Genomic DNA, 26,730 nt, shown 5'->3' with positions numbered 1-26,730 from the left:
TGGCCCTCAAAGTCCTTGGCATCAGGCCCTCACAACCCCATCCTATCACTACAGCCCATGACTAGGCTACCTCTTACAGTCCAGCATGTCATTGGCCACACACCAAGAGGCTCTATCAAGAAGAGTAGATATGTGTGTAACCAGTTACTTGGGGCAGGGAACAGTGAGGCAGATAACACATTGAAGCCCTCTGGGATGGGCTGCAGGTTCTAGGATGGGGGCTGGGCTTTGCTGTGGGGCAATGGGAGCATGGCTGGGCTGATGAGTGGGGAGCAGCCCTGCCAGAGCCATGGTCCTCATTTCTCAGGAAATAAACATCCAAGAACAAACAAGGTCCGGAGTGAAAGGTGCCCAGGTGGGAGGTAAGAACTGAAGAGCCCTGAGGGAGAGGCAGCAAGGCTAAACTCACCTCATAATGAGAGCACAGGCTGGGAGAGGGGAGGTTTCCTGTGAGGTATCTAGATGGATGGTGGGGAGCCCATGTATGTGTGTCTTTGCCTGGGCTGTCCTTATCAGTCTGTGGGCTCTGTCAGATGTGCACTGAGGAGATCTTTTGCTCCACTTCTTCCCCTAAGCCTCTGGAATCAGGGGTAATTCCATTCCCACCCCAGGAGAAACCCTTCCCTCTGGGGTCCCTTAGGCTAAACAGAGAACCCTGTCCCACCCTGCATCAGCCCTTGTTCCCATACCTGGCTACCCAGTCCCCCCTGGTGCTGGTAGAGGGAGAATCTCTCTTTGGCAGACTCCTCGGCGGTGGGGCTGAGGGGCTTAGGGTCAGACAAGGACCGTTGCAAGGTCTTCATAGGCCGAGGCAGCGTCTGCTGGCGGAGTGCGCTGTCAGTTGTGAAGTGCTTCTGTGGACTCACATGAACTTTGTTCAGCCTCTCACTGGAAGCAAAGGAGGTGTCCAGGAGCCGATGTGGGGACAGGGGTGAGACTGGTGAGTAGAGGACCTGGGGGGACTTAGGAGGCTGGCGGCTCACAAGCTGGGAGAGGGACTCCGGGGGCAGGTGGGCCTGATACCCAATCTCCAGAGGATCTGGCTTCTTTTTTTCAAATCTGCCCAGTGGCCCTGGGGTGACAATCTGAATACCAGGCAGGTAGGGGCTGATGGCAGTTGGGCCTACAAGTTGTGGTCCAGCCACACCCTGGGCCTGCCCATCTGGCTCCGTCTGGCAGGCCAGACTCTCCCCGTGCCCAGTCTTCTCTGGTGCTGATATGTACCTGACAATCTCCACCTTAGGATCAGTGGCAGCTGTGATGTGGATGGCTGGAGAGACCCTGGGCAGCTGGTCAGGCTCTGTCTGCACAGAGCAGTCACTGATTGTTTGGATGCCCACACTGCTCATGGCCCTAGCAGTGGTGGTGGCCGTGGATGATGAGGCAGTGGCATCGTGCTTGCTGTCAGAGCCTGAGTCTGAGTGCCGGGAAAGACGAGACCTGCGCCGGCGCACTGGCTGCTCCCATTCAGCACTGTCCTCATCATCAGTCTGCACGCTGCAGTCAGTGCTCCGTCTCGTCCTGCGTCGTCGAGTCAGGAGGTACCTGGCCTCACCATCTTCATCATCTGTCTGCACGCTGCTGTCTGCAATTCTCTTGACCACATAGGGCTCAGGTGCCGACTCTGGTTCACAGGCATCCCTCAGGCGGGGCATGGAGTGCTGCTTCTTGAGGCTACTTCGGCCTGCCTCCCATGGCTCCTCAGTCTGCAGCGACAGGTCAGAGGCAGAACTGGGGAGGCCCCGGTGCAGCACAGGCTCACGGGACTGCCCAGACCCCTCAGGCCCTGCCACAGCAAGGAAAGCGGTATGGGTCAAGGGTGGCCAGTACTGGCCATTCTGGGCCAGCTCAGGGGCAGCTGGGGGAGGCCCTCGGCCAGGGGCATCACAGGTTGCTGGGAAGGGGGCCTTCTGCCGCTGCTTCTGTTCCTCTAGCTGCTGCTGTAGCTGCTGCTGTAGCTGCTGGATCTGCTCCAGCTGAAGACGCTGTTGTGCCAGCTGCTCCCGCTGCAGAGCAAACTGAGCCTGGCGTTCCTCCTGCTGCTGCTGCAGCACATGGTGCTTGATGGTTTGCAGCTCCTGTAATTCCCGCTGCACCAACAGCTGCTCTTCCTCGCGGTGCCTCTGCAACTCTACCCTCTCCCGCTCTAGCTCCTCTTGCAGCCTTAGCTGTCGAAGTTTCTCCAGCTCCACCCTCTCTCTCTCCAGCTGTAGCAGCTGCTCCTGTTGCTTCCGCTGCCGCTCTTCCTGAGATGCATCCTCCTTCTCAAGACCAGGCCGGCCAAGGGTCACACTCCCACCTCCAGCAGCAGCAGCATCTCCAGGTGGCTTCTGGCCAGATGGTAGGGCAGGGGTGGGGGTGGGGGCTGCCACAGACTCCTTGACAGCTGCTGGGGCAGCTGTGGAATAAGGTTCTTCTCGGGCAGCCCCTGCCTGCAGCTCTGGCCTGGGGTAGCCACCCACCCCTGGGGCCTTGGCAGCAGGTTTCCCCAGATAAACCGGGCCCTCAGCAGGTGGAACGCTTGAAGAAATGGGGAATCTATTTGGTATAGGATATCGGTACAGCCCTGTAGGCCCAAGAGGTACCCGGGGGGCAATCATGGGTACTCGTGTGAGACTGGTGAGTGGCACAGCTGTGGGTCCACCAGACACATAAGGCCTGTACATGCCACCACGCACCATGGGTCGCAGTACTGAGGCGGGCTGGGTGGTGATGGGCAGGGTTGCAGCAATTGGAGTATTGATAGTCGAGTAGATCATACCGTCAGCTGCACGCACAGTGGCTGTGGATGGTAGCAGCTGCCTGACTGCCGTTCCCTGGCCTGGTGCAGGGCCATACTGGGCCAGGTTTCTGGGACCTGGATGGCTCTCTGGGAAAGTAGGATTACCAAGGAGGCCAGGTCTGAGGGGAGCCAGACCCTGTGGAGCACTGAGCCCAGGCTCATGTTGGGGCTGGTACTGAACAAGGTCAGGGCCAGTGCCACCACTGCCATGCCGCCCACCATACTGGTCCATGGAGTTGAGTGCAGCACACATGCGACTGATCTCACGGGCTGTGGTGGCGCTGTACTGGGCAAGGCTGGCCTCCTGGAAGCCAACTGCATCTCCCTGTGGCCCATACCTATGGTCTGAGTAGATGTTCGACACTGAGCTGTAGCGCCGTATGGGAAGTGGATGAGTCAAAAGGTCTGTGGGATGGCGCAGGTCTGTGAATGAGCCATACTGCAAGCCCTGCCCTAGGTAGCGCCCATCTGCAAATCCCAGGCTGTAGGAGTGCTTCAAGGAGCTGAGGTCCATGGCTGAGTCTCGTGCAGGGCCCTGGAAGAGCTGCCCAACCCTGTGGGCATGGTAGTTGAGGCCAGCCTCAGCCAAATTGGTGTCAGACATGGAAGAGTACAGCCTTCCAGGGAAGCCTTGTGGGTAGGATCTCTGCTCTTCATGGGGTCCAGGCCCCATTACCCCTTGTGCCCGGTAGGTAGGGGGCTCAGAGGGCTCAGGGTCCTGAGGACTGTAGAAGGGGCCACTGCTTTGGCCAGGCAGGGCAGTATCTGCCACACTCTTTTCAGGTGCACTTGGGGCAGGATGAAAGGTACCAGTGCAGCTACTGCCAAAGGGGAACTTATAGACCATGTCACAGCATGCCAGCTGACTCTCAGGCCTCATCCCAGTGAGATCCAGGGCACTTGCTGACTCCTCTGGGAGCAGTGTGGTCACAGTGCCTGCTGTGCCTTCTCCCATCTGTACCACCACAGCATGTGGCTTCCTGGCACCTGGCAGAGCATGTGACTGCAGCTCTGCAGGAATGGCTCGATGGGGTTCAGCACTAGGCTCTGACACTGGGCCTGACTTGAGGCTAACACTCTGGGTGGTTCCCATCTGAGTGATTAACACATCCCTTCTGGCCAGAGGTGCTACCTGGTTGGGCAGATTATACCTGGCAAACTTGGCCTCCCTGGGCCTTCCCCGGGACCCACTTCTGTATGGGGCTGTCTGGACAGCCTGTTCTACTTGCTTCACCTGGGCCAGGCACACGGGACTACCTGAACCCTGGCCAAAGTCAAGTCGGCTCTGGAAGGGGTCTCCATACACCATAGGCTGCTTCTGCTGAGCCATGAGCACAGATGAGGCCATGGTAATGCTTACAGTAGTGGCATTGCCCAGGAAGGCATGAGTCTGCTCCTGGGCATTAAGGTTGATAACCAAAGGCTGCACGGCAGTTGACTGCCGTCCTGGGATGGGATCCAGGGCAAGGCCATACTTCCTTGCTTCCACAGCAAGAGAGGTCAGATCCATGCCCTGGTCAGTGAGGATGATAGGCGTGGGCTTGACAGCTGTGCGGAGGTCTACTACTGCACTGCCAGGGTGCCTGGGCCCTGGCTCAACTCTAGATGTTCCAGGGACAGAGGAGATCCGACATAGAGAGATGTTTTCAGCAGGGAGGGTACCCCAGCTATATAGTGCCAGAGGCCCTTCTACACCAGCACTGGGTACACGTGGAAAACCAGGTGGTGGCCCAGGTGGCTGTGAGGGCAGCTGAGACACACTTGGAGGTGTTGTCTGGCTGTAGCTGTGGGTAATGGGCTGGCTGTCAGTAGGTGAGCACAGTGGGGAGGTGGAGGCACTGGCATGTACCATCCTGGTCTGGCTGGAGGCATCTGATGCCAGTGTGATGACCATAAAAGGAGCCTCCTGAGAAGTCTGTTGCCACACCAGGCGAGGCGTGCTGGGTCTATGTGGTGTTTGTGTGCCCTGGGCTACCATGGAGGTAGAGGTGGGGGTACCAGGGCTCCGAGGCATTTCTAAGGAAGGGATTGGGCTTGGCGTCTGTGTAGAGAACTCTGCTGTGGCTCTTGGGCCCAGCTTGCCTGGAGAGAATGTGGGGCTCTCTGAGGGGGACGATGGGGAGAGAGGCGGGCTAGAGCCTGCAAAGTAGGAATATCCCCAGGAAGCACGGGGAGGACCAGCCTCGCCATCAGTCCTTCTCAGGGCTTTCTCTCTGGCAGCTCGGCTGCCCACAGCAGAGCCACTAGAGGCTTCAGGGAGCTCCTCAGTTTGGGACCCGTAGTTTGCAGTGGTTAGGCTCTGTCCATAGCTATAGGCTGTGGAAGATGGTGAAAGAGTACGCTCAGAGCCATCTGGGGAGGTTGAAGTTATATACCCTCGTGGCAGGCTGGCTGGACAAGGAGCTACAGCTGTGGTGGCTGGGGTCCCAAGGCCCTGAGAGAAGGATGTTCCTACCTCCTTGGAGGCTGAGCTAGGGGTGGCAGGGCTGCTGTGTAGCTTGAGGGAGTTCTGAGGCTCCTTTGCAAAATGCTGAGTGACATGAACATCAGGAATAACTCGGCCCCCACTGCTATCTGAGGAGGTGGAAGTGGTGAAAGACATAGGGGCAGCGAGCTGGGTGGGACTAGTGCCAGGGGTAAGCGGGCCACCATTTTGCTTCATTGGGTCCATGTATGTACTGTCAGCATTCAGAAACTGCCTCTCCTTCTTCTTGTCCTCAGGAAAGGCCAGATCCTGGGAGGAGGCCTGCCGCATACGGGCTATACTCTGTGATGTCTGAAGGATCTCTTCATATACAGCTGTTCCCAGGCTGGCTGCTGTGCTTTCTGGGGCAGGCTGAGCTCCCCTGCCATAGTCACGATCTGGGGCATCTTGGTATTCAAAGATGCCTTGACCCCCGGGGCCTGTGGGCTGAGAGGGGACACCATGGGGCCCATGGGCCCCCACCACCTGGCTCTGCTGCCTCTGGAGTAGCTCAGCTTTTCTCATCATCTCCTCATAGGCCTCCTCTGCACTCTTAAGGGGTCGTCCAGAGCTGGGAGTGGTGGAGCTGCCTGAGGGTATCTCAGTGGGGGAGTAGAGGGACATGAAAGTGGGCAAGTTGTACTCACTACCTGACTTGTACAGCCGGCTAGGCCCACCATCCAGGGCCTCGGCCTCTGAGTCAAGGGAGGGTGAAGGTGAGTATTCAGAGCATGAGGAGCGGTGGAGCTCCTCCATCTCAGCTGCCTGCCTCAGCTCCTCTGTGGGGGATGCATCCTCAATGGGTGACAGGTTACTGGGTGGTGTCTTGGAGCGCTCACGGCGCCGCTGGGCCCTCAGCTCTTCCTTGTCACGCCGGGTCTTGCGGGCTGTGCTACGGATGCGTTGCTGCTCCACCTCACGCATCTTCTCCTGCTCACGAAGCAGCTCTTCTTCTTCCCTCAACTCTTCCTCTTCTGAGGAGTCCTCAATGGTGGGCAACAGGGGCCCGTGGGAGCGGTGCCGGGCCTTGCGCTGCTGCTTTGCTTCTTCCAGTCGTTGCCGGCGGCTAGGGCTGCTGTCACTGTCTTCCTCTAGCGAGGACAGGGAAGTGGGAGAGGTGCCCGAGGTGTAGCTGGGTGTGGAGGCAGGCAGTGTGGAGGAATGCTCTCCACGGGAGCGGTCCTCAGGTGAACCTGTCAGGCTCTCCATCTCCAGCTCAGGCTCCCGGTCTAGAATGGCATCAGGGCCTTGTCCCAGATCTAGTTCATGGCTGTAGCTGTCAGAACTGTTGAGCTCAATTGTTTTGAAGCGGCGCAGCCCACCCTGCAGGGCCCCACCACTGTCAGTGGATTCTGCAGGGCCTCCCTCCGAAAGCAGTTCCTCATAACCTGTGGTGGCATTGTGGGGCAGGCGCCTCTTGGGCAGTGCTGCTGGCTCTTGGCCAGGCTCAGGCCTGGGCCTAGTGCTACCCTTCTGGGTGCTGTGCTTGGTCAGGCCACGCCCTGAGGCAGCAGTGTCATCCTCCTCCAGGTTGTCCTCCTCAGCACTCATCTCCAGAATCTGTCGTCGCATAAACTCCTCATCTGTCAGCTCTGCTGCCCTAAGTGGGGGCTGGGGTGGAAGCGGGGAAAGGCCACTCTCACTGCTGTCTTCCACGTAGTCATGCCTCAGCTGGCTGCCAAAATCATCTGAGGACTCAGCTGTGTCCCGCTGCTCCCGCTGGTGCCCCCACTCCAGAGAGTCCTCATCTTCCTCCAGGATATCTTCCAGCTCCTCATCAGAGTCGAAGGCCTCAGGCATGATGGACAAGGAGAGAGGCCGCCGCTTCTGCTTCTCACCAGCGCTGCTGCAGGGTGGTTTGCTCTGCTCTGCACTGGGGGCCACAGCCTGGGCCTCCAGCAAAGGCCACACGCTGCTCCCCACCTTGTGGAGCTCTGAGGGGCTGGGTGGACGTGGCCCTGTCACCCCTGCACTGTCCAGTTGCTCCACCTCCTGCTGCACAACACCAGTAATCTCACTCTGGGAGCTGGAGACGCCATCAGAGGAATAGCCTGTGTCACTGAGGCTCTGTGGGCTCCGAGACAGGTCCTGAGAGTAAGGCTTGCCCACTGACTCCTGCAGCAGAGTGAGAAGCAGACATTGATTTGCAGTCGCTGAGTCAATCCCAGGGCCCTGGGGAAAAGCTCCTCCACCTCCAAGGGCTTAGAGCCTACCTTCCTCTGTCTGGCCCTAAATAACTTACAGGTCTTATGGCTAGCCCCAAGGAGCCCTAGATTGTCAAAGAGAAACTTTTCTAGATCAAAAGATGTCAAAACCCAGAAGGGAACCCAAAAAAGTACCAGGTGTGGGACTAGTCTCCACTTTAGGCTCTCCAGGCCTGCCCAAGCCTCCTCTGGATTTCATTCTGGGGTCATCTCTGCTCTCTGTGACCTACATCCTTAGAACCCTAGGTAGGCAAGCCCTTCCCTAACCTATACCATCTTGAAAGCCAGGATCCCTGAGAAGCCTGAGGGACTGACCTCTGCCTCCCCACTCTTGGAGGCTTCTGGAACAGCCTTGACAACAGGGGTGGCACGGTCAATCCTCCTCACTCCGCTCTTTACTTTAGGAGTCCCAGGAGGCAGTGTTGTCTCTGGAGGTGGCTTCGGTATGGGCTCAGCTTTAGCAGGTACTCCTGTCTTCTTTTCTTGGGCACTGCTTGGGGTCTTGCTGGATTCAGGAGCCTTAACGGGCTTGGCCTGGGGGCTGGCCTTGTTGGGGAGGGGGGTTGACTTGGGGGACAGGGGGCTTGCCTTGGTGGGCAAGGGGCTGGCCTTGGTAGGCAAGGGACCTGATGGCTGGCCCAGCCCCTGTGGCCCTTTCTGCTTCAGAGGGGCTGATACAGCTGCATGGTGAGGAGCCCCTATAGGAGGCTGCTGTGAGGTGGGCAGTGGCAGGGGGGTCTGTTCTCCCAGGCTGCCCTCCAGCAGCCTCTTAGTTTGGCAGTTCAGACAGAGCCACTCTGTTTTCTGAAAGGAAACAAGAGGGAGGTTGATGAAAATCAAAGACAGTGGTATTCTCAAAGAATATTTCTATGACTATTTTGGTACCCTTAGGGAGGAGAAAGTTTTTTCAAAGCATGACACCAAAAGCATAAAGAGAAAAAGACTGATAGATGTATTGCCCCAAATGATAAGCTTCCCCCATGCTTAAGATGAACATATACAAACTGGAAATGACAAGCCAAAAAGGATCCTTTTCTAAACCAATAGAGAACTTTTCTCTGGGCCAGAAAAGGAAAAGTCTGGGTTAGGGGAAGCCACAGCAGTGCAAGGGGAAGTTGAGGTCCTAACTTCCACACCTCTCACCCCTCACCGCTCAAATGCTGGTGTGGAGTACAGCACTTAGAAGCCCCTGCAGGATAGGAGTGACAGCCAAACATGGAGACACTGCCCTTCCCCTGTTTTCTAGCTCTCAAGCCTGACACCCATGCCATCCTTCCCCAAGTAAGGGCTGTGCTGGGCAAGGGCACATGCCTGGGGCCTGGAGAGACTGTCTGGGAGAGGCCCTGTTTGGGGTGAGGGCTGAGCAATCAATACTCCCTGATCATATTCCCACCCCAAGTCACCTTGTCTAATGCCAGCAAAAAGCCTTGGGCAGAGGGCTTCTCTGCTCTTAGGACTCTAGACTGTTCCTTCTAGAGCAGAGCTGGCATCAATTCTTAGCTATCAGCCCCCATTCTCAGAATAAGCCACTGTTTCAGGCCCAGAGCTGAGGGCTGAAGATACAGCCATGACCAAGACAGAGAGGGACCAGCATGCAGCTTCCTTGGGGCCTACAGTCCCAAATATGTCTTTACAAGCATGGCACAGGTACCAGTGGTAAAGCTCTCAGAACACCAGAAGCCATAACTAAGTCCCCTAATTCGAGAGAGCTGCACTGGGGTGGGTTTTGGCATCTGTGGGCTCTGAGAGGGTAATTCCTAAAGTAGGACTGAGGCTGATGAGGGCCCAGAATCTTCCTCCAGGGTCACAATTTGAGGGTCTCCCCTGGCCTATTGGGGAATAAGGGTTATAATATAGCCCAAAACAAGGCCCTCTCCCTACCTGTGTCTGTTCTTGCTCCTTGGGTACAGAAGCTTGGAGCTCCTTCCTTCCTGTCACTGCTTACTCTAGGTGCCCACTCAGGCTTCCACCAGCAGGTCTGCCACCAGGATGGACCATTATGAGAACTGCAAGGTCACAGATCCAGTACACAAGGGAAGGGGTGGCTCCTGGCCCTGACCACCCAAGCAGGTCAATGGCCTTGGGGCACTCACCTCACATGGTGTGAAATCCCAGCCCATGTGGAAGAGCCTTTGAAGCCCTTGCCAGGGTGGCTGTCTTCACCCAGGCCACCATGGAAGATCCCATGTCAACAATTTTGCTCTACAATTTCACCCCTAACCTAGGCCTCAGTAGAGGTCAGGCTGGGCATGGAATTGGGCTTCAGTGTATACTGAGGGATCAGCCTGGCCAACAGGCTTGTTACTCAGAGTACAGGATATTTCCTGAGGCTGAAGCACCTGCTCTTAGAGGCCCCGGCCTATGCACAAATCCTGGGCAGAAGGATGGAGTAGTGGAGTAGTGGAGGGGGACCCTTCAGAAAGCTTCCATTTACTCAGCTTGTTCTTTGAAGGATCCAGCCCTACCTCCACTCCAACTTGTTTTCACTTTATATGATGCTCTGGTGTCCCCCACACAAACCCCTGTGAGGCAGTAAGTACTGGCCACAGGCTGAGTCTTAGGCTTACTTGGTCTAGCAGGGTCCATCCTTGAGGTGCCTGCAGAGAGTGCTGCACAGAGTGAGACACAGCTCTGAGATGAACATGGTATGGGTAAGCACAGAGCATGATTCTGAAATTCCAGCCCACATGCCCCAGAATCACCTGGAGACATAATGGAAATCCCCCTTTGTCCCAGAGGACACTGAATGGCAAAAAGATCTTAGGAAGAGGCCAAGAGAGACTTCTGGGAATAAACAAAAAGCTCCTCCCTTAACCCCAGGATTGGCATAATGGGGTTAGGATCTGGGCCAGACAGGGAACCCACGCAATGCTGCCCTGACTACCTTGGCACATATCCATCCTAGGTAAGTTGGGACCCTGCATATATCCATCCTAGGTTAGTTGGATTATCTGCCCTGGCTCACCTTTCTCACTGGGCAAATCCTAATCCCACCTCTGGCCTGAAGACCCCACCCCAGAAGCAACAGCCTAAATCAGAGATGGTGAACCTTTTAGAGCTTTCAATGATAACAAATAGCCTGCTTCAGCACATGTGCCATAGGTTCACCACCACTGGTCTAAATGAAGCAAGGACACCTTGGGAGGGTGGTCTGATAGAGCAGGCAGATCCAATGCCAAGGGCTTGGGCTAGTCCCTGCAGAGACCTGCTTACCTGAGCTCCCAGGTATCCCTTAATAGAGCGTGTCACTTGTGGTCACATGCTCCCTGGGGCCTTTGTTCCTTCATAGGTTTGTTCCTTGGACCCAGCCAAGTTACAGAAAGCCTGCGTGGTTGGCTCTTTTGCTCCTGGCTCTGCTGTAGCAAGCAGTGAGAAAGGGAGGGTGGCAGGAGGAGGCATATGAAGAGCTAAAAATAAATACTGACCTGCCTCCTAGGCCCTTTCCCATCCTTTGAGAGTGGGAGAAGAAGGGTACGAGGCATTGGGGATGGTAGTTGCAGAGCCAGGGGAGCTGGCCCAGGCCCAGGGCCTCTGGGGATGGGGATGGGGATGGGGACAGGTGGGAGGCAGACCAGGAAAAATCTCCATGCCTGGGGGCTGGAACACAGTTGCTGGATCCCAATACCTTTATTCCCTCTACTCTCATCTTCCTCTACCCCAAAATGCCCACACCTCTGCTCCTTGTTCTTCCACTCAATTTTGCATTCATTCATCCTTTCCTTCACTGCAGTGTTTATACCCTTCCTCATTCATTCAGTCACTTACACATTCTCCTATACTCTCTTTCACTGAGCTCCAGCCAGCCTCAGCCCTGGGGGAACTGCTGCCTACAACCCCTTGGTTTGGTCCCTTCGGCAAGCAGACAGAGAATGGACAATGAGGAGACTCTGATGGCTACTTCTGTCTTGCCTCCCTCTGACCTCTCCTTTCTGGGTGCAGAAAGGTGGGAAATGTAGGCCTGCATGCATGGAGCTCAGTAGCTCAGGGTATCACCGTTTTTTTGTTTGTTGTAGTTGTTTTTTGGTACTGGGGATTGAACTCATGGCCTTTGCACTGAGCTATGTCCCGAGCCTTTTTTATCTTTTTATTTTATTTGGGGGTGTGGTTTGAGACAGGGTCTCCCTTTGTAGTTCAGGCTGGTCCTGAACTCACTATGTAGCCCAGGCTGGCCTCAAACTCGTAGCGATCCTCCTGCCTCAGCCTCCCAAGTACTGGGATCACAGGCATGCACCACCATACCCGGATCTTTATCTTTTTATTTTGAGACAAGGTCTCACTAAGTCACTAAGTTGCCCAGGCTGGGCTTGAACTTGCAATCCTCCTGCTTCAGCATCCCAGAATGCTGGGATTATAGGCCGTGGGGCAAGCAGGATACCACTGTTTAGGGTGAGAAAGGGGAAATGAGTTCACTAAGAGAGATAGTGAAGGGCTGGAGATTTAACCCAGTGATTCCACCACCTGCCTCGTAAGCGCAAGGTCCTGAGTTCGATCCCCTGAACCAAAAAAAAAAAAAAGAGAGAGAGAGAGAGAGATGGTGAGGTGCCCCACAGATATGTGAGACATTCATGCCTTCTGGAACCAATAGCTGGCGTGCTCTGTGGATCTGCCACTGTCTTAATGAGCCTGCAGTCCACACAATCTCTATTTGTGGAGCTGAGCTATGTCCAAGCTGTGTTACACCATAACATACATCCTGTTTTACACCCCATGGGGTTTACACTCAGACCCACTACCCCAAAAGGGGGCAAGGAATCAGAACCCCAGAAGAAAGGATCCCCAGAGGCAAAGACTGAGACACAGCCACCACTAGTGCTGCTGTTCTTCTTTTGACTGTGACATAGACCTATGTCCATGTCTCAGTTCCTCTATTCTGGGTTTTTACCTGGCATTGAACCCTTCCTGGTGTCCCCAGGATGTGTGTTGTGGCTGGGATGTGCTCTTCTCAGGCCTCAGTGCTAAATGTGTTTATTCTCTGTGTAGTGTCCTGGATGAGACCAAGCGCTTGCACTGGCCACAGTACCCATTCATGCCCAGAGGGAGGGACTTGTAGGGATTCATTTTCCCCTTTATGGAAACTGTCCTTTGGGACACTTTGGATCCAATTTCCTGGCTGAAACATAAATGTGTGAGGCACAGCATCTCTTCTGGCTCTCGTAGAAACCCAACAAAAGCATTCCTGTTCCATTCTTCATGGGAGGGGACAGGGCTCCTGAGGTCACTACCTCAGCAGTAGCCTGAGGAGCACCAATGGAGGCAGCTGGGCCTCACACCTGATGCCCTACCGTAGCCTCTGCATATAGCCCAGCCAAACACCATACATCCCAGGTGCAAGACCCTTGCTCAGGGAGACTGGACTTCTTGAGAGCACAGCTAGAATTTTGGCAATAATAATAAGTAAAAAACTGGCAATATTATTGTAACAGTTCTAATTCCACTAATTTCTTCACACACTCCATTTTGAAATGAAAGTTAATGAAAAATTAATCTGGGGTACTATTATCTTTCAAAAAGATAAATAGTTTTTAAAAAGTTGGAATCAACAACTCTTAATCATGAAATAACTCACTCAGAAGCACTGTTTTGGGTTTTTTTTGGTTTTTTTCAGAGAAGTTTCAAGGGGAAAAAAAATGAGTCTAATTTTACTGCTTCTTGTATCATATGCTCTGGACTTGAAGGAAACAGTTTTTACAGCTCAGAGATGTTGTGAAAAATTCCCAACAGGCTGGTGCAGATGGTGGCTCTGCCTCACACTGTGCAGACACACAGCAGTCACTCTGAGCCAGGCAGGCTAGCTTTGATCAAGCAAGATTGGTAGACCAACCCCTAGAAACCGGACAAGGACCGATACCTCTATTATCCCACTCCCAAGGATGAGATTCTCAGCACATGGTGAGAATTCAGAAACCTCTACCCAAGAACATACAAAGTAGGCCATAGAGAAGATGAAACTGTTCAAAACACCAAAGGCCATTCTCTGAGGTGAGACTGAATACAGCCCATGGCCTGCCTAGTTAAGGGCTTCAGTGAAGAAAAGCAATACTGAAGGGGAGAGGTTCTTCTCTTCCCTACTGGCCCTTCAAAAGATTCAGACAGGTGAAACTGGCTAGGTGGCTATGGGAGGACAAGGAAGGGAGGACTAGGATTTTGGCCATAGGATAGAGAGGAGAGGTGAGATTCTATGATAGGGAGGCAGAGCTAGAAGGGCTTGGTTCATGGAGTGGGCGCTGAGGTGAGAGGAGGAGTTGAACATAACTCCAGTTGATTCCTGGCTTATAACTCTGGTAATGGATAATGATGGGGTCTCCATGGTAGGACCCACAGGAAGGGGCATTATGGCTGCCTGTCCACACTTTCCCAGAGCAATGACAGGCCCTCTGCAACAAAAGCATCTATCAGCAAAGCTATGAGAGAAAGGGGTCACAAGAGCTGCATCCTCCTTTGACTGCCATTAGGAGCAGCAATGAGGGGGGCTGGGGATTTAGCTCAGTGGTTTCGCCGCCTGCTGTGCAAGCACAAGGACCCAAGTTCGATCCCTGGTACCAAAAAAAAAAAAAAAAAACCAACTAGGAGCCGCAATGAGGGAAGCAAAGGGTCTGAGCTGGGAGGAGGGAGGACCAGGATACCTATCAGCTTTGTTTGCAGGCCCATAAAGTCACCAGACCTAGTAGAAGCAAGGAGGCCAAGGAGGTAGCATGGAGACAGAAGGACATTGTAGGGAGTTGAGGAAGGGCAATGCTGGCAGCGAAGAGGCAGAAGCTTTGGGACCCAGGAAAGCCAGAGTCAAACAGCTAATGAGAAGCTTAGGTCAGAACCTAGACACCTCATCTAGAATCAGCATATGACTGAAACATTTTTGTTTGGGCTGATTCGGCACTTCCTGTGGCCTGCTCCAGGACTACCAAAAGGAGCCTCAGGAATATTTATGCTCTTGGACAGAGATAGTTTTGCCTTCCCTTTAAGCACATCCTGCTTAGGGAGAAAATGTGGACTGAGAGGTCTCTTGGGAACAAGGGTCCTTCAGACCAGGTCATGAGTCCACTGGGGCTCATAGTCCCTCAATGTCAGAAGGTACCTCCCAACCAGCAGTGAGCTTGTACCTGATTGTACCTGCATAAGGCACCCAGCTGGTGCTCCCCTGGCCCTGTAGTTACCCCTTGGTGTGCCCTTCCTCCCTCTGACAGCCAGAAAAGCTGTCCTCTAGTGAGCCACTGGGTCTAAAGCCTGGAAAGGTAGCAGTGTAGGGCCTGGAAGGCTACATGGTATCATGTGAGGAGGTCACTCATCTTGCCCAGGGCTGCCCCTCTCTGCATGCTGGAAATGTGGCCTGTGGTGACCAAAGTCATCCCCCGGTCATACTGTGTAGCTCCAATGGGACTCCCACAGAGGCCTGGATCAACACAAGTCAGAACAAGGTGACACAGGGCCCATACAACCCTATGCTCTCCTTTCTTGTCCCACCCTAGGCCAGTGAAGGTTTGTACTTCCCACCTCCTGCCCTACCATCAGCCACGCATGGCTTAGCCTGAGTCCAAAGGACTTAGGTGGCACTGATGTGCAGGAGATAGGGGTCTTTAATTGGCCATCTCCTGATATGATACACATCCACATGGAAGATTAACCAATCATAGGCCCTGAGGAGACATACCCAGCCATGTCAAAGACACCCATGGTGAGGTTCACATGGGTGGCCCTGGGCAAGGGAGAGTGGGTAATGGGGTTGGGGGAGGAGCAGATGCAGCCTCCAGGCCAATGGTCCAGCAGACCTGGAGTACTTCCACCTTTCCAGGCCCTCCAGGGTAGACTCCAAGTTTTTCAAGAACATTGGGCCTCTTGTTCCCTTCTACCTGGCTCTACACAGTGCCCAGTACCCTGCCCTGGAGCAGAGATTGCAGACAGACCAACCCTGGACCCTGCTTCTCCCCAAACTTTCCTATGGGTAAGAAGAGCATCTCTGTGCATCCTTATAAGCAGACCTTAGGAGACCATAGGCCCAGCCCAGTCAGGAGAAAACATGTGGATCATGGTGAGGTTTTTTTTTTTTGGTACCGGGGATTGAACTTGAAATCCCTGGCCCTTGGATCATGGTTTTGATAAGTAGACAGCTACACGTATGGCCTCAGGAGAGAGGCTTAACTGTGGACACCAGCTGGCTGGGCAGGAGCCTGGGCAGTGGGTCCGTCTCACTGTGAGAAAGCCTCCAGCTCCATCCTGGGCCTGGGGCACAGCCTTTTGCTCCATGGTCCTCAACTCCCTACCCTTGTGAGGGCCACAGATTGAGGGCGGGATGGAACCTCAAGCTTTTCCTGTCTTGAGTAAAGGAGGTGGCATGTTTCATCAGGGCCATACTTACAGTGGCTGGAAATGAGGAGGTCAGCTCAGAGTCTCCCAAGCCTTAAATAACCCTCAGGGTATTGATCAGCCAATCAGAGGCAGCAGGCACAATTTCCCTCTGCCACTGTGCCAATCAGTTTCTTAAGTGGAAAGATAAGAGCCAAGGCAGGCCAGGAAAGGGAGCACAGCCCCCAGCAGCATCAGGTGTGAGGGACAGCCCCATTGCTGCTTCCTGGCTTCATGGCTCCTTGCCCTAGGCCCTGGGCCCTCTTCAAGATCCAAAAGAGCAAAAGCTGGCTCAGCTTTCTTACCTCTACCAGGTGGGGTGTTGGGTTGAAGCCACACAGGTTGCACACCTGGAGTTTGCAGGTGGTGCAGGTATTATAGTTGGCGGGGCCTTTGCTGCCCATGTTGAGCTCAGCTTGGCACAGTGGGCAGGTGGCCTTCTCCTTTGGTATGGTCTTTGGCTTGGCTGCAGTCTTAGGTGCTGCTTGATGTTCTGCTTTGCCATGCTTTGGACTGGTCATTCCCACAGTCTTTGCCAGGGTTCCAGGCCCAGATCCAAGTCCCATTCTAGCCCCAGGCTCAGTTTTGGTTCCAGGTGCTGGCCCAGGCCCTGAGCTTGGGGGTCTTGGGGCAGCCTCCTTGCTGGCATCACTGAAGACAATCTTAGGGGGCCCCTTGCTGGGGGAAGGCTGGCCCTGGGGGTCAGCTTCAGGCTGCACAGATATAAGGGTACTTGCCTGGGTCAGCAGCGATGCACCAAGGCCAAAGAGCTTCCCAGTGAGGCCCTCCTGGGTCTGCTCACTGGCACTGAGCCCAGAGGGTACTGTGGTGGCACTTTTTGCTGGGGCCTCTCCTGCAGGTGGCCTGGGCTCAGCTGTGGAAGGCTTGGTGGGGAGAGAGGGCTGAGGAGACACCTTCCCCACCTCTAGAGGGGCAGCTGCTTGGGCAGGCCCCAGCACTGAGGTGGCCCTGGATGTCTCAGCCTGGCGGGAGCCCAGCTGTGGTCCCCCAGGGCCCCAAGAATGCTCTTGCTCTGGCTTCCCCAGGGGCTGTTTAGCTGGGGAGTGAGCAGGAGACAGTGCTGGGGAATGCAGCTGCTGCTGGCTCTTGGAGCGAGGCGCAGTGGTCATGTCCATTCCCAGAGCCCTCTGCATCTGACAGTTGAGACAGAGCCACTCCTTCACCTGGGGAGGGAAGCAACACAGTCAGCCCATGGCTTGAATGGCTGGTGCTCAGGATCCAGGTCAGTGCAGGCCCTGTGGCAACAAGGCAAGCTTCTAGCACACACAGGAGCATCAAGCCCCTACTCCGGCGTCTCTTGGCTGCTAGGGAGCAGGGTCAATGGTAGATGGCACTTCCCTGCCCTCTAGTTGTCACCAGACACGTGGGGCAGAGCAGAGGTAGCCCACCAACCCCTGTATCCACCCACCAACCCCTGCCTGCCAGACTCTTCTGCTCCTGAATCATCCTTGCTGCCCAGCAGCTGTACCTCAGATCTGCGCATAGGAGTCCATCTCCAAGTCCTATCTCACCAGTCCATGCTACTCTACTCCTGCTGGGCAGTCTCCAAAGTCTCCAACTGGTCACTCTCCTTCGCCTGCTGCTCCCTTCTGACCATTTCTACTCAGCAGCCAGAATGACCTCTGACAACACAAACAAAGGGAAAGCATGGCCCTAGAGTAGTGCCTGGTATGCAAGAGGCATTCAGTAAAATCTTGCAGAGTGAGCAGGCGAAGAGTGACAACTGAGAGAGGAAGTGGTAAATAGAACCCATGATTCCTGTCCTTCGCGCGCTCAGAGTCTCACTGAGGAGATAAGATATATAATGAAAACTCTCAAGAAACAGTAATGGGTTGTAAGTGATTGATGTAAGTTGGAATGTGATAAGACTTTAGTTTTTCTTAAGGAAGACAATTTTTTTCATTGCTGCAGATTAAATCTAGGGCCTTGAGCATGCTAGGCAAGAACTCTACCACTGAGCTACCCTCCCAGCCACAAGGAGAAAAAAAATGGGGTAATAAGAAAAAAAGGGGGGCAATTATGCCTCCAGGACAACAACAATACTACCATGTGTTACTATTTACATGATAGAGGTATATAAGGGGTGATCAAAATATATGGTGAATGTTAAATTTTAAAAATTATTACAATGAGGCAGGGGATTTACCTCAGTGGTTCCACTGCCTGCCTCAAAAGCGGAAGGACCCAAGTTCAATCCCTGGTACCAAAGAAAAATTATTACAATGAAAGACACTGTCATTAATTCACCTCACTTTGAACACACTTATCCATTCATTCTACATAATGATTACACATTTCATGGGGAGTTGGTACATGTACATAACACATCTCAATTATTTTTTCTTTTTATTCCATACCCCCCACACACTCCTTCCAACTCTTGGTCTCCTTTCCACATTTGCAAAAGCTCCACTCCCTCCACCACCACTTATCCTATCATTCTTGCCACTTTTTGAAGCAGTTCTGAAGTCCCCTTTAATGCCTTTACAAGATATGATAAAAAAATATGGTGAATGCTGGTGCTGAGAGCCATTCAATAGAAAAAGTAGGCTTGTGAAAACATTGGAATGTGTCCTCATCTACCTTATTTACTAGACCTGACACCATGTAACTTCTGGTTTATCCACAAAGTCAAAATGACCAGGAATGGTAAATGTTTTGAACTGGCTTTGGATATCAAGGGATCCACAACAGTACAGCTAAAAACATGACAGAGGATTTCCAGAACTGCTTCAGAAAGTGGCAAGAAAAATGAGAAGTGTGTTTGAAGCAAGGGGGGAACATTTTGAGGGGCATTGATGGCAATATGTCTTTTACTGTATTAAAAAATTTGAAGGTAAACATTCACCATATTTTTGGATCATACCTCTTAGTTTCTTCTGCCATGAGCCTATACAGGGATGGACATGTGACCTCACCTTTGAAGCTAATCAGAACCCTCTGTGTCACAGATATTGTAAGTGAATAACAGGAGAGGGTTTTTTTTAATTGTTGTTTTTGTTTTTTCTTCAAGGGGTCAGTAGTTTTCTCTCCCAATATGCAGTGAGATAGTAAGCCTAAAACCAACAGATACAGAGTGGAGTCAAGAAAAGGACAAAGGAGCAGCCCTGACTTCATTACTTTCTTGGATTTGGCTATGCCTTAAGTCTACCCTTAGACTTTCAGTTCTATGAACCACTAGCATATTTTTCCTCCGAAAACCCTACTTGTAAATCAGAGCATATTCCTTATAGGTTCAAACCCCTCTAAGTGGTTTCCCATCATGCTTCGGGAACTCTTCACCACAGCCTCATGAGCTATCCAGCCTTCCCTCTCTCTGGCTTCTTCCTGTCATTTCCCCTTAACTGCCTCTCCCAAACACAGTGGGTCTCCTGCTTTGCCAAGGGCTCCTTGGAACTCATTCCTGCACCCAAGCCTTTGTGCTTGCCAGCCCTGCCTCTTGGCCCAGCCTGCTGTTTAGTTTTCAGGTCAAGGAACACATTCCCATCAGAGCCTGCTCTGAGAATAGCCCAGGCACACTCCACCACATCACCCAGTTTTGTTTTGTTTTTCTTCAGAGAGCTAATTCTATCCAAAAGTATCTACTAATCTGTTTCCTGGTTATCTCCTGCTCCTAGCCAGCTCCTGTGGACAGGTGTTTTCCAAGCTGCACATAAAGTGTGTCCCAGAGAAGCCTCATCCCAGACATGCTTGCTTGTGGGATTAAGCCTGACAGTGATATGGGGTACAGCTCCTGTATGGCTGAAGCCACCAGATTTGGTGCTTCAATGAGCTGAGTCTGGAGCCAAGGTTTTCCCCTATTTATGGCTGCAGCCAGAGGTTCTAAATGCATCCTGGTAAGCCAGTCAGCACAAGGATAGGTCTAGTTCTACCCATGGGGCAGAGGCCTCTTTTGCTCAACCTCAGGAGTGCGTCCCAGGCCCACAGCTCTATCGCTTCTGCTGCTGTGGGTAGACTTACCAGTAGGCAGCCTGGATTTGGGCATCTGCACCATCAGCCCAACTGTAAAACCCAAGGAAGGGGAGAACTGTACTCTGGTGAGCACCTATTGTGTCAAGCACTACAGAGGACATGTTTTCAGGCATTTTCTCATTGTCATCATAGCAGAGAAAATGGAGATCTGAGATGACTTAGCATATACTGTTACTGTCACCTGGCTAGCAAGTGTTTCTGGCAAGATGGGGCTAGATAGCCCTGTTCAGCTCCTGATTCCCAGCCTGGGCAGTCAGGAGCCCAGTGCTTTCTGCATTCCTGCCTCTTCTGAAGGCCACTCAGCTTCCCATAAGCCAACCCAGGGGTTTAGAAATCACCCCTGCAAATAGTGGCAGAGCACCCCAAAGACCAAGGTGAGCTCTAGAAACTTGAACACTGATGATACTGAAGCATTGAGGTGAGAATCCAGCCTCCACTGGGAAATGTTAACCCACCTAGGTGCAGCTTTGTGGGTGTTGGGCAGAGGAAGCCACAGAAGAAATACTTCAATCCCAGGGGCCCCACTGAAAGACTTCCTGGTAAGTTTATTCTAGGTGAGGAGGGCTTACTCTCATCAAGGCTGGCGTTCCCAAGGGCAGACCATTTCTGCTTACTTTTTTGTGGTTTTTTGAGAGCTGGGAATCAAAGCCAATGCCTCATGCATGCTAAGCACACACTCTGCCATGAGCTATATCGTTGCCCCTCTGTTCATTTGAGGGGGACCTGGGAGGGGATTAGTCCCCAGAAGGGAGGCCCAGCCTCTGGCCCAGGGTGGCAACTACAAATTCAGTTCCTGTGGTGGGTGCCCAGCCCATATCCAAGATCGTATTTCTTTCTTTCTTTTTTTTTGGTACTGGGGATCGAACTCGGGACCTTGCACTTGCAAGGCAGGCAGCAGCATCACTGAGCTAAATCCCTGGCCCTCCAAGATCCTATTTCTATCATGTACCTGTGGGCTGCAGTATAACTTGGGAGACTTCCTGAAGAGGGATCTGGGAGGTAGAATTTTCAGTCTGGAGACTTCCAGGATGATCCTCCCCTGGATTCTGAACAGGGCTAAACAAAGGCACGTGCTAAAATTCAATGCACCATTAATGCCTTCCTTTCCCCAGCTCCCATCATCCAGGCTGCATCATAGGCATCTCACCTAAAATAGAATCTCTTCAAGAAATGGCTGAAACGGCCCTCAGTAACTCATCTCCCAGATGGGTGCAGCTATTTCTATCTAGACTCTTCCAGACAGTGGTAAGAAACCTCCCCTGAGCTTTTCCTGGGCTTGGGCCCAGGCAAATAGACCATTCCAGGCCTTCCATGGAGGCCACCGGTGAGAAGCTCTCTGGACCCAGTGATCCCTCCCTCTCTTTACCTCACTCATAGCTCCTCTGGAGTTTGTTGGGAAGGGCCCATCCTAAGCCCCTTCCTCCCTACTCCCAGGTCCCCAAGCTAGGCCAGGGGTATGGAGAGAGGCTACTCAGGATTAGTGCACACAGACAGTCCTGTGGCAGCCTGTCCTGGGCTTGGGACCAGTAGCTTTCCTTAACTGCACAGAGTGATGCCTCCATGGCAAGAGGCTCAGCAGAGGAGGTCCCCTTTGGCTCCTGGACACTCTCTACACTTGCTGCCCACTGGAACCAGAGGGACTGACTTTCCATGTATGACAGGAAACTTCTCTGAAGGGCCGGCTATCCTAACCTGGCACTTGGCCAGGAGATGTGCAGGCTTCATTCCTCATACTCCAGATGAGCTGGGAGTCTTCCCTGGGCCACCCTGAAATGGACTATTATGCCAGACACTTATTGCTAGCAAGGAAATCCATCCTGCTATCTCATAGGGCTGGAGGGCCCTTCATGGAGGCCCTTGTACCTCAGCCCAGGGGAAGGTCTGGGTGATCTGCAGGGTTAAGAAGTAGCTTAGGAGGCAGAGGAAACAGAGGGTACAGGAATGTGACTTCCTAAAGGGGCCCTGTGTACTCTTCCAGGAGCCTGCTGGGGGTTTATAAAGGCAGGGCCCTGTGCACTGTGTGACTCTAAGAGCAGTTTCCCAGAGAAAAGTCTCCTAACTGCTTCCTTGCTTAAACTGTTCAATATGCAGAAGGGCAACTAGGGAGTTCATCAAGGGTTCAGGGGCTTGGGGACCAGGCTGGGGGCTCTGTGAACCCTAAGTTGAATGTACAGCTGTAAGTGATCTGTCTATGGTGGTTACTCCCTGCTGCTTCCTCTGCTGGGCTCTGAGGCAGGGTGAGGATTAGGGGCAGCTCTAGGAAAGGCTTCTACATCTTCCCTCCCCATAGGGGTACTGGTGGGATGAGACCTGCCACCCTATGTCTCAGCCCCAGAAGGTGGGATGCAGCCTGCTGGCCATAGCCGGAGACTTCTGGGCAGAACCTTCCTCACCGTCAGAAAGCTCTGAGGTCCCAGCACTAACAGGTCCTCTTCCCACTCCCCTTCCCCTGTCCCTACTAGCAAGAAAGGAGGGCTGCAGACATGAGTCACTTAGCCTTGGTTCCTGCAGGGAGCAGCAGCTCTCTGAGCCCCAGCCCTCCCTAGGAGAGCATGCATTCAGTATTGCAGATCACTCAGCGATGACATCATGCCTGATGCTGCTTGCCTGCTTTCCATTTTGGTACAGTGAAAACATCAAAGAAATAGCTCATGAAGGAGCTATATCAGAAGTTCTTGGGAGGGGCCCTTTGGCCAGTGTGAACCCTGCCTTTCCTCTCTGTGACTCACAAGCCAGGTCTCAGTATGAGGGATACGCCTCCCAGTGGCCCTTGGACAAAGGCAGGCTGTTGCCCACTTCATCCAGGGCCTTCATCTGTCAGCTGGCAGACCTCAGGCTTAGGGAGCAGGTACCACAGGGAGCTAGAGGACAGGGCACATTAGTCCAAAAGTGGATCAGCCAGATGTGACCATAGGAGAGGCCAGTGTCAATCCAGGCCCCTGAGGGAACCTGCCCTGCATCTGAGGCTAGGATTTATGGAGTGGAGACAGAACCTAATGACTCCAGGGGGCCAGAAGCCCTCATTAGCCTGGAGTTCCACATTCCCTTTCTGATCTCTGGGCATATCTGTCTCTCTACCTCCCCATATCCCTCACCTCCTTCTACACTGATGCAGGGTGGGCGGAGGTGTGTATGTGTCTCCTCCTTATCCCTCCCAGGCCTAGCCACTGTAACATACCCTGGGGACTACCAGTCAACTCACCTACACTCTCCTGCCAACACTCCTCTGGGTGCCCAGTCCCACCCTCTAGGAGAAGATGCATTGCTGGAACTTGGCTCAGCTTTTCTTTAAAATTCCTGGTAGCCTAAGAGCTCCTACCTGCTTCCCTCTCAGCTTCTGTTGCCCTCCAGGCCCCTCCACCCCAGCCTCTCCTTAAATTTGTAGACAATTTTTTTTGGTACCGGGGATTGAACTCAGGTCCTTGCGCTTGCGCAGCAGGCAGCAAAACCAGAGCTAAATCCCCAGCCCTCTCTCCTTAAATTTGGTCCTTGCCTCTCAGGTTTCCATTGAACTGATTCTCACAGTCCCTGCAGATGACCTGCAGCCCCAAAGAGCTGTCCCACCCAATACTACCTCACGGTTAAGCTTTGTACATTTCATTACATGCAAATATTACCTAAAATAACCTGAAATAAATACTAAACTCTAATGATGTGCTAAAGCAATTAGCAGGAAGTATATTGAAATTTACAACATTAAAATTCAATAAAAAGATAAGATAGATGGATAGATGGACAGATAGACTGATGGATATGTGGTAAAAGCAAGGGAGTGATAGGGTAGTTATAACACAGATTGTGGATTTGTGGGTGTCCCTTGTGCAATTCTTTCAACTTCTCTAGTTCATTTTTTTTTTTTTTTGGTATTGGGGATCGAACTCGGGACCTTGTGCTTTCAAGCAAGGTGGCAGAACAACTAAGCTAAATCCCCGGCCCTAGTTCAATTTTTTTAATAAATGTGATGTTGAGGGAGAAAAAGTTGTATGCCTGATTGTTCTATGTTGCTCTCCAGCAAGGCATCAAGAGCTCTGCTCTGACGGGGTCCTGGTCTCTTTGTTGTTGAGTTGTAGGATATAACTCTGTATTTTCTGGATATTGATCCCTTTATCAATTCCTTACTAGATATGTATATGATTTACAAATATTTTCTTCCATTCTGTGGATTGCCTTTTTTATTATGTTGATAGGTGTTTCTTTCCACCTCCTTTTTCTTCTCTTCCTCCTTCCCTTTCTCTTCTTCCTCCTCCTTTTTCATCCTGTACTGAAGATTGGACCCAGGGCTTTTGGACTGAGCTACATCCAAGCCCTTTTTATTTTTTGAGTCAGGGTGTTGCTAAATCACCCAGGCTAGGCTCAAACTCACTATCCTCCTGCCTCAGCCTCCCGAATGCAGGATTTACAGGTATGCACCACCACACTTGGCCAGAAGAGTAGTTTTAAGTGGACATCTGATCTTCCCACTGCCACCTTCCAGATGCCACCTTCAGATGGCATCTGGAGACTTCAGGAACCCTAACAGGATCTGCATGTCCTCTGGTCCTGGCTTGTGGCACCCAGCTATCCTAGACTTGGCTCTACAGCATCATGTTCCCTCTGTGGAGTCACAGCAACTCAGGCCCACTTCCTCCAATTCCTCCTCAGCCTTGAACCTGGTGTGACTGTTTGTCCACCATGTGGCCCCTGGTGGAAAGGCTGCCTCTTCATTGGCCTGAAGGCATCATTCCTGTTGATTTGCCCACATCTAAGGCTGTTTCTGTTTTTATTCCAAAAAGCATTTGTGGGGGGAAAAAAAAAGCATTTGTGGGCCAGGCGTGGTGGCACATGGCTATAATCCCAGCACTTGGGAGGCTGAGGCAGGAGGATTGCCTCGAGTTTGAGGCCCACCCGAACTACATAGCAAGACCCTGTCTCCAAAAAAAAGCATATGTGGAAGGAGTAAAGGATGAGAACAAGGGAGAGGGGCATCCTCTGACTGGGACAAGCAGACCTGTCCAGGCAAAGGACTTGGGGGGGAAGAAACAGTAGGAACACCAAAGCTAGCCTGAGGTTCCTTGTTGGTTACCTCTTCCTGTCTCTGGCTTTCTCTCTGTCATTCTTTTTTCTGCTTCCCTCACCTTCCCACTCTCACTTTACTTCAATTTTTCTCCTCCATCTTTACTTGATCCTCTTTTCATTGTTTCCTTTGCTCTCACATATAAAAATAAGAGTTTTAGGAATAAGTTTTCATGTTTTCTATTCTGAATTAATAGCACATTCATTCTCAGTTGAATGTGTGCCCCTGCTTTATAGCAGGAAAGTGGAGCTTCACACCTGGTAGCTCCAATCACAGAACAGCTCCTGCTCTGCCACAGCTGCCTCTTCCTCACGTACCCGGTGGCCCTGGCCTTCCTACTGCGGTGGTCCAAACAGGGAAGGGCTATCTCCTAGAACACAGTCACCCAGGGGGCATGTACTAGCAGCAGGGCTGAGTGCCCAAGGGCTGGCTGAAGCTTGGAGGGCGCTTCCCTATAGACTTAAGAGTTTGCTTAGGTCCAAGTGGCTACTATAAGGCAAACTGCCTGAAGAGTAGACATACAGTGGGTGAATGTGCTCCCCAAGGCCTGCCACATGGAGGCTTACCTCCATTTTATTTGGGGGCAGGGAAAGGAAGACTGGGCACATGGGTATACATCTCCTTCTGAGCACAGTGCACTGCAGGTCCCATGTCCTAACACCTGTCCTCATTCCTTTATGGCTCAAGCAACAGTGTAGCCAGGAGGGGGCAAGGCTGCTGGCTATAGCAGGAGAATCCATGCTGAATTCACAGCACCACTCCCAGGCCATCAGGTGCCCTGGCCCTTGCTGGAAAAGAATCGGATGCAGGAAATAGAAGGAAAGGCTCAGAGCCACTGTGTTGGCTCCCTGCCTTCTCCCAACACCCACTCTTGTGACTCCTAGGCTCAAGATTCAGGCTTGCCATCAGGGCAGGGTCTAGGGAAAGTCCAAGCCTTGGAACAGGTGAGGGAACACCATGCTCAGTCTTGTCTTGTTTTTTCTTTTGTTTTCTTTTCTTTCTTTTTCTTGGTACTGGAGATTGACTCTAGGGCTTTTGCACTAATCTAGATCCCGAGCTCCAATCCCCCTTATTTTTTTTGAAATAGGGTATTATTGTGTCCCTAAATTGCCTAGGCTGGGCTCAAACTCAATCCTCCTTCATCAGCCTTCCAGAGTACTGTGCTAGTTTTCTTAGAGGAACTTATAAAGGAGTCTGACTAGAGCAAGGAGGGTAGGACAGATGAGCTGCTAGATGATAGGCTGGGGGAGTGGTAGCCCTGCTTACCTCCCTGGGGCACAGGGTGAGCCTCTCTTTGGGTGGTTCTCTGAGATCAGCATTGGCTCATCTGACTGGAAGCCTGGGCATGGGAGCAGCCCTGCCTCTCCCAGTACTCTGCTGTGATGCTGCTCTGAGGGTACAAACAGACTCCTGTAGATGAGGTGCAGCATACGGTGTGCTGCAGGGGCTGCTGAGTGAAGTTGCCTGTGCTACCCCAGGCCACTGCTCACAGCCTCCTGCCGCTCACTCCCAGACTCACTGCCAACCCACCTTGGCTTCCTATCCTCTGTGCAGCCCGCACATGTCCTCATGTTGGCTCCTACTCCCACCTACCAGAATAGAGGCCTAACACAATGGCAGCCAAGGCCTCTTTCCTGTTCCGGAGAGAGGTGGCCAGCTGGAATATAAATTGCTGAAGGTTGAAGAGGTAGACTAACAGGCCTGAGCAGGTACCAGGCATCAACAAAGCCTCCTGTATTGAAATCTGACATTCAGAAATTTTACAATACTTGTTCAAAACCCATACCTAGGAACAGAGGAGGAAACCCATTTTTCTCCCTTCTTTTCACCATGTACACTGAATGCTAGCATCTCTGGCCTCCTGGTATTACTCCATTGTCTGAGGGAGGCTCTTTTG

General features: G+C 52.6%; 1 protein-coding gene across 2 annotated transcripts in view; it reads right to left on the bottom strand.

Moving 5' to 3' along the window:
• The window catches only part of Bsn (bassoon presynaptic cytomatrix protein), a 102,605-nt gene that overhangs the window by 13,195 nt on the left and 62,680 nt on the right, over positions 1-26,730 (bottom strand). For both annotated transcript variants that reach the window (XM_004834044.3, XM_087186075.1), the window contains exons 3-5: positions 16,093-16,971; positions 7,766-8,254; positions 690-7,361 (exon numbers count right to left, since the gene is read on the bottom strand). In XM_004834044.3, coding sequence (XP_004834101.2) covers positions 690-7,361; positions 7,766-8,254; positions 16,093-16,971 — 8,040 coding nt within the window. The remainder of the gene's footprint in view (positions 1-689; positions 7,362-7,765; positions 8,255-16,092; positions 16,972-26,730) is intronic.

Source organism: Heterocephalus glaber, unplaced genomic scaffold, assembly GCF_053883595.1.
Source record: "Heterocephalus glaber isolate CG9 unplaced genomic scaffold, H.glaber_assembly_v1.0 deba00001504, whole genome shotgun sequence".
Taxonomy (NCBI): Eukaryota; Metazoa; Chordata; class Mammalia; order Rodentia; family Bathyergidae; genus Heterocephalus; species Heterocephalus glaber.
The sequence above is the reverse complement of the archived record's forward strand: the minus strand, read 5'-3'. Positions and strand labels throughout refer to the sequence as shown.